Source organism: Opisthorchis viverrini (assembly GCF_000715545.1).
Source record: "Opisthorchis viverrini unplaced genomic scaffold opera_v5_398, whole genome shotgun sequence".
Classification (NCBI taxonomy): domain Eukaryota; kingdom Metazoa; phylum Platyhelminthes; class Trematoda; order Opisthorchiida; family Opisthorchiidae; genus Opisthorchis; species Opisthorchis viverrini.
In genome coordinates this window covers 107203-115112 of record NW_008752057.1, presented here as the reverse complement: position 1 = coordinate 115112, position 7910 = coordinate 107203, and the positions used below count along the sequence as shown (strand labels likewise).

Below are 7910 nucleotides of genomic sequence, written 5' to 3'. Positions count from 1 at the left end.
GATAGCAAGCGATGACATTGTAACAGCGTTCGGAAAACGAAGAACTGGACACACCTCTTTTCTGCCTTCTATATCTCCATAAGTCCAAAATCCTCACCCAGGCAGTGTATATCTTCAAGTTGACGTATACGTGAACGCAAAGATAATCAATTTTTTCATTGATTGAAGTCCATACCCAGGTGACTGGTCAGGTGAGGGAAGAACAATTTAAAATTTAGCACGCGTCAACTGCGAGTTTGGGCGTCATTTGTGCCTTGGGATGACACACAGACTGGAGAATGCAAATTCACATCGTAATCGTCTAAAATTGTGCAAATTTAAGTGGAAACAAGACGTGGATAAACAAAAATCCCATCACTCGACAGCGTCGCTTTCCCGTGTACTTCAGTACGGTGACATCGACCTGCCGTTTATCGATGAATGTTGGCAGGACGCCGCGCATTTATTTTGCGCCCTTCATGGTGAGCTATTAGCGAAACGCTAGTTCACTTTTGTACCATTCAGCTAGAAAGGAATTCCATTGTTTCTGAGTGGGTTTTTATTTCACTTCTAAGAGAATTACTGCCCAAACAGTACAGTGTATGGGGAGCTTGTCTAATTCTTATTTGTGTTCTCAACTCAACTCGAATACCTGGTGGGTATGAAAATTGCGCTATGATAATTTGGTCGTTGTTATTGGGTTCATGTTATTGGGTTTCATTGAAAAATCATGTTTGTTGCATAGAGTGCGAATGGTGTGGCGGAGTGTAAAAAGAGGGTTTATTCGATTAGCTTAAGATCAGGAGGACACAGGTGATCAAAAGTTCGAGTGCGGAAGGCTTATAGATACTTTTTGTTAAATATTGTCGCAGGGAAACACAACTATGGGAAAAGATCGCGTGAAACTGTTATTTTCATCTGCTGTATACGGTTTTCTTCTGGCAAGAGTCCGTTGACTACCAGGATGAATTTAAGAGGTTGTCTGATTTTGTCCATTTGCTAATGCTTCTTTCCACTCTAGGGCTTTTAATACAGTTATATATATATATATATATATATGACCAAACGAACTTTATGGTTGCACGGCAGTAAAGCATCAGTGCCAACAGTGATGTTGCTGTCATTAATGATGTTGACCACGCAAAGCGGACGCGTACCGCGATGCTGTATGTGTATAATGAGCTGTGAAGCACATCACTAGATAGATAACATACATATTGGAATATAATGCGCTCTGGTGTTTGAGGAACGCTGACTTTGGTGTGGGATTTTCAGTTAGATTTGGGCCGAGTGCACCATTCGTTAGAGGGACCTGATAGAGTAATCCGGATTAGAAACTTGACTAGAACGAGGTATGGCTTGGCTAAGAAAGAGAAAACAGATACGAGTAGGCCAAACACAATATAGTTGGATCAAGCAAGCGCTTACGTTCTACAGTGGCTGAAAGCAAGTCAAGGGGTTTGGGAGATATTATCACAGAATCTTTTATTTGCCTTCGAGCGGTATCGTAGCTAGTCTCAAGTGCGCACTGGATCCGATTAAAAGAGGGGTCGATGGTGTTGGGGATTAAGTAGGGTGGTAGCGGTTTCATAGGTAAGGAATTAGTCCAAGGAGTGGGAAAAAGCATGACGGTGCTTGATGTTTCGCGACTCCTCGAAAAGACTCTTCCAGACGCTAGCGCGTTAAAGCATAAAGAGTTAGTGACGTAGGTTCGTGCACTCTGGAAGACAGACCAGGAGGTTTCAGGGGTTACGGAATTAGTAGCGAGTACGTGAGTCCACATCTTGCCAAGCCTATGCTATAAAAACGCTCCGATGCAGCGGACAGTGTAAAAGATTTCGATCTCTCTATTATTCTATTACTCTCTTACTCTATTTTTCGAGCCGAATCAAAATGAGAGCGGGCAGGTGTGGCTGCTCTGTACCTACATGCGGCCCTACCAAGGCTTACCCATCATTTCGTTCATTCATACATCTATCTACTCAAATTGGTAGCTGTTACATTTACTCCTTCGTATTCAGGGGTTTGTTGATCATTGGTGTTCTCTACTGAGGAGTAGGTAACGGTCGTTTCTCTTCACTACTTATTCTATTGTCGGCGTCCTATTATTAAGTATCTGCTTACTAGTATCATGATTATTACAGATGGTAACACTTAAGTCACCCTATTATCAAATCGCACGTTTACAGATAAACGAACTATATTTGAGTCTCCTTTCGTCAAATTCTGACGTGGGCAAAAGAGAAGCAATATTACGCCACCTGTAACATTATTTAAGGTTGTAAGAATCCTTTATAGTTTCGCAAAATTTTCACTGTATTTTATGGTTCACTGTTTCCTCATCTCCAAGGGGACTGTTCAGCCTATAAATACCAAAGCCGCTACACCCATTTAACGAGATATCCGAAACTAATAACAAAAAACCGACATGGTAACGCTCAGCATGTTTAGAATACCCCATGCGGTGCGGCGTTTGACACGCAAGCTAATACAAATAGAACCACTTTCAAGCACATGCAGAAAGACACACAGTATGTCACGAAAATTGCTCCAAGTGCACTTAGTGTGCAACTAACACTTCACCACAAAACCCTCTATCGCTCGTCGTAAACAAATCACAGTTGGAGGCGAATGTGACGGTAAGGAAATATTGGATGTTTCAACTGATTTGACGTCAAGTTTTCTATCCTGAAAACTAGAAGCCCCTCTTTATTTATCTATTTGGTCTATATTTCAATCTTCACCATCGTTAAGCTGACATCACTAACGAACGATCTGTCAGACAAGACCAGTTGCGCTGAACTAGGACGACAGTCCCCATTTAATTGTTAAGATAATAATCTTTCCAGGTTTGACGGTAACATTTGAAATAGACAGGGTGAGGTAAAACTAGTCGATCGAAGTTGAAGTTATCCCGGGGAAAAAATCTCCCAAATTTATCTCACTCGTACGTTTTGGGTAACGCGCACACATAGGAATTCCGGATAATCTAATGCAAAACTGCGTAGGCCGGCAAAATTATTTTTTTCTTCGTATACTTACATACTTTGGAGTATCACTTTAATCAAAAGGGTGCAGTGCCAGAACCGTAAGTGTAATTCCTAATTGAAGGAGTCTCTTCAAGAATAGATAAAAATGAAAGCAACCAGACTTTAAAAGCTGTAAAAACAAAAATAATCACTGACAGCATTATCACCTAAAAACACTTATGCTTAATTGCTATACAGCCATACCACTTTAGTTGAACAGCGTCCCATAGTGAGAAAAAGTGCGAAAAAAGTAGAGCCAACCCGTCACATGCAATCAGTGTCTGCACATCCATTCTTTATCCAGTCGGAATATCTAAATGGAAACTGGTAGCACGGAGTTCACTATTCTTGCTAGGCAGCTATATCTTTAGTAAGGCGGAGGAAGCTCATGTAGGTCCTTTCTTTCAGAGCACGCAACGCCATTGTCATCCAGGCTTTCCATAAAACAACTCAGTCTCATCACACATGTATTTGGCACTCCAAACTGAGCAGGAAAAGCAACGCACTTTTCAGAAACCGGCAACTCAGTATGCATAGTACGTGGCTGAGCCGTTCTGGTCTGCAGCCGTGGATGCAATGCTCAGCGGAGGCAATTTTTGCTTCTGAACAACTCTTGCGGTTCCTGCCGACACCAGCTTTGATTCTGAGGCATTGCCGGCCAGAGGGCGGAAAATTCCTCAGACTCGCCACCATAGGAGCCAGTTCTTCCAGCAGCAGTAATGTGGTCTAACACACTCGCTTTTTGGGTCCAATGATGTTTTTCTAGTGCCTCAAGTAGAGCAAACTGATATACGCAACTTTAGCCTGGTGGTGATATGTAACCAAAAGATCTGTTAAGGTGCGTTCACTGTTGACTGGATTAGCTCGGCAACCATCCAACTAACATCTTCGGTCAAGTTGAAATCGGTGACGTTCACGTAGGAGAACTGCAATTCAAAATGAACGTCTACATAAGATAAAATGTAGGATAGAACGAAAACAATTATAGCCTGAATTTATCCTGTCTGGTTAGATGGAACAGTCGATAATTCGAGAAATCACCTTATCGAAACACACTAGAATGTGGCGAACTTCAGCGTGGTTGTATACCTCAACCTTCTGCTTTCGAAGGACAGACTATGCTCGTTTCTCTCTGGTCTTTAGCATCGTCAGACGCATTCCTACATTTGTAAAGCTGTTATTCGCTTACGAGTGATCACTTCTTTCACTTTTGCGGGCCTCATCCAGACTTCAAAAGCAATTTGTCAGGCATATAGGGGGCCCTATTAAAGTATCGAATTCGAGTGCACCTTAAGCTAAGTTCGCATGCAACCACAGTTTAAAGTTGCCTCTTTTCAGAGATCCGTCGAGATGACCATAATAATTGTATACTGCAATGGGTTCAAACATACCTGTGTTCTAAGTTAGGTTGTGTCAAGGAACCATGCCTGTGTTCTCTTCAAACATACCTACTTCATGGTATTTCCCCACCATGTGAGAATTAGCCGACCCCATTGATTTCCCAAGCAACAGGTGCCTATGACTGAGGATTCATTGCATGGTCGGGCTAGTGTGTAAGTCAACTTTGAATGCACCTACACGGCTAAGAAGTGGCATGCAACACAGAACACATAAAGCTGGCACTAAATGTTAATATCCTATTCTTCAGTATCATCCATAACAGCACAGTAAGTTCAGAGTAAACTTGGTAAGTGTGTGTCAGTTTACGCTGCTTGTGCCCATAGCATGATCAACTCGAAAGGGCAGTACCACAAGTTTATTTAATACTGCTGACTGGCCGATCGGCTTACAGACCCAAAAGCACGTATTAAGTCTAAGCTTTGAGTTAAGTCTGAAAAAAGTTACAAGTAGTGCTTTCATTTCTCATTCAATATCGTTATTGCGGTCTAGATGTGATGGTCGACATGACAGAACAACCAGCGCGCCGCCATTATTCAGAATAACAAGGTTGCCAGGATAGTCCGGATCAGTTAGAAATTTGATTTGTGGTACAGATAGGCTGCTTTCACTAATTCATCAATTTCCACATAAGCCAACAGCATAAACAGAAAAACAGCAACACGGTCTCCACATTTTTCACATCGGCTTCGAACTAAGTTGGTTACTGACCAATGACTGGTCCATCCCATCAAACTTCATTTCATTGCATTTTTCGCTTAGAATTCGTATCTATTTGTGTAAAAAGTTTAGAACAGTCATATCAACCCTTAAGGTAGAAGCAATCTCAATTGGTGGGGGATTCTATGTTGAGGGTCACTTGAACAAAAACGGTCGCTGAAGGGTTCTAAAAACCCAAAGTGCCAGGAACTTCCTCAAGAGTCATAGAACCAACAAAGGTTAATTACTGTAGAGTTATGTTCGCTGTATGTCCATGAAAATTGGTGTCAAAAAACGGGTCTACTAACAGACAGAGGTGCTATTCGCCTATACACAACAACCCATTGTAAGTATTTTATGCAGCGCCCAACAGTGAAAGTTATACTGGGTAGCCAAGGCAAGCCGCATGAAAGTTTGGTGCGTAATAGTGGCCATCTGAAATACAGTGCAAACTGGGCAACTAGTACTCGGTCTGATTAAAAGCATTCGACTAAGTTAGTTAAGCGGATTTGACTGATTTCCACAAAAGTCAGCGGACAGAACTTCAACTAAAAAGTCATGCCAGAATGGAAAGTATTCTGAGCTGGATGCCAGTTCATTATTCGATTCAAGGACTGACCATATCATATCTATCCCAAGCTCCACGTATTCCATCACGTTACCGACCAGATCATAAAGTACTGGTAAAAAGCAAAATGTTGGGTTATCGATCTTCACTTAGGCTGCCACTTGACTTGGATTCATAAAAAAATGTATGCAGGCACAATGGTAAGAGTACACAATGGACTTAGTGCCAGTTCCCAATTGACCATTGTAGTCTAGGAGGATTTAGATTGAAAATATGTAATTTGGTCAATGCGCATATGTTTCCGCCATGAAATCACGAGCAGAAAGTGTATTTCGATAGGGCTAAAAGACATTTTTCATCAGTTAGTCCTAAATAAGCCCAAATAAATAGCTGTGTATACTGTTCATTCTTGATGGAACGTCTCAGATGCTCATAATGCTCAGTGCCATTTTGGCGTGATTTTTCTCCATTGCCTTCGGAATTTCTACTGAACGAAATTCTCCAACGCTGAACTCACTGCCCATGTATATATGCAAACCTCTGATCTAGGTCTGACTTCTCACCTCCTGACTCAAAGATCAACACCTTAGTATTTCATCAGCAGGTTCCGGATATCGCTGAAGAAACTAATTTATAATTTTTACGGTGCAGCGTTCTGTCTCTGAATGTGGTCCACAGTCAGCCATTTTCTCTACTGTTCCGTCATTTAACATGGTAAAAACTTCCGTTCATGTTGTTTTCCTTACAACTGACACGGGCCCACACTTTTTCCGAAAAGCACATCTCATAAAAATTGACCGACACTCAACACGTGGACAAAGCAGAATTTTATTCATAATCCAAGTACGTAACTGTACGTAACTGTACACTGTACGTGGATGTTCAATCGATAAACTATAGAAGAATCCCACAGACGAACTGGCACACTTTTGCCATTCTGTTAATTAGTGCCAATCATCCCCTTGTCTCAACCCAACGAAGATGTATGACGCCGGAAGCATTCAAACTACAAGGCTTTCACCTTTGATTGGAGGATACATTAAAGGAAAATGTGCGTATCCACTTGTGGAACTTCGGTGTGTGGTTTTTAAGACAAGATTAAAGATAGTTCCTATGGTTACTGGTGCAAATCCATAGTCAGGTTTAACAAATGCGATCCCTATTTGGAGGGATCCAGCCTATCTCACTCGGCTGCATCTCCGAATGAATGAAAGTTCTTCAGAAATCAATACGTTTCAAGCGTTATCTTGAACGATGTGCCATTAAATCGGCGCGGCTTTTTTTAAGTACTGCTTTGTTTACAGTTTGGACGCCTAGGAACTTTCGGAACTCCTGTTAACAGTCAGGCACCACAAAAGAGTACGGACTACTTCATTGACTCATTCTGTGCATACTGTGAATTAGCGTGTCTTAATTTCATGTTTCTGTCGGAACCGTGCAGGTGTGAGCCGCCGTGTCATTCGATCCATCGGTGGTCCGTTATTTTATGCTGAAGGATTCGTTTACCCTTCTTATTTTAGCGTGTTTGTTGAACCGGTAAATCCTTTAGTTATATTGAAATACGGTTGAGGGAAGGCGAGCTCCTTCTGGAATTAATCCATAAAGATTCATGTATCTCTGTGCCCTCGGTCATTGTGAGCCTAGTAATTCCAGGCTCTGACCTTTTTCTCCAATTTCTCAGCTTCAAATGCTGCACCAACATATGCCACGCTGATGGGAGTTATGAAAGCAAGATGAAGTAGGCGACCGGCAGGTGATTGTGAGAGGGTGCCATATGACTTGGCATTCAAGAGGTCATGAAGTTCCCTCACTTGGTTGCTCTTAGATGGCATCAATGATTGTGCTAACTCAGTTTAAATACCGTTGAACCGTCCCATAACGTTTACTGCTTGACTAAATATACGGTGCATTATATCATCCATCATAGCTATTAAAGTACTAGGTTCGTTGTTGGAGTCATGCGTTTCTCAAAGCAGTACGTTTTTGTGCATGAAGAGAGATAGCCGCATAAAATTACGTACACAAACGTCTGTCTACTCTATGACGGGTTTCGAATCTAGCTAGCATTTATGTGATAAGGAGAGGAAACAAAAGATGAGATGAGGTTTTTAATGGGGAAACTGAAAGATGACGGGAGACAAACGTAAGGCTTCAGCTAGTGTTATTAGTAATTGTCATCACGGCTGGGACGAGTGGCTGCATATTCACTTTTATGATTATATATATATATATATAGT

General features: G+C 41.7%; 1 protein-coding gene across 1 annotated transcript in view; it reads left to right on the top strand.

The window, feature by feature from the left end:
* Positions 1-225: 225 nt before the first annotated feature.
* T265_10722 (hypothetical protein) overlaps positions 226-7910 on the top strand; it is a gene marked incomplete at both ends in the record, with an annotated part of 8431 nt that continues 746 nt past the window's right edge. The window contains one exon of the mRNA XM_009177182.1: positions 226-461. Coding sequence (XP_009175446.1) covers positions 260-461 — 202 coding nt within the window. The remainder of the gene's footprint in view (positions 462-7910) is intronic.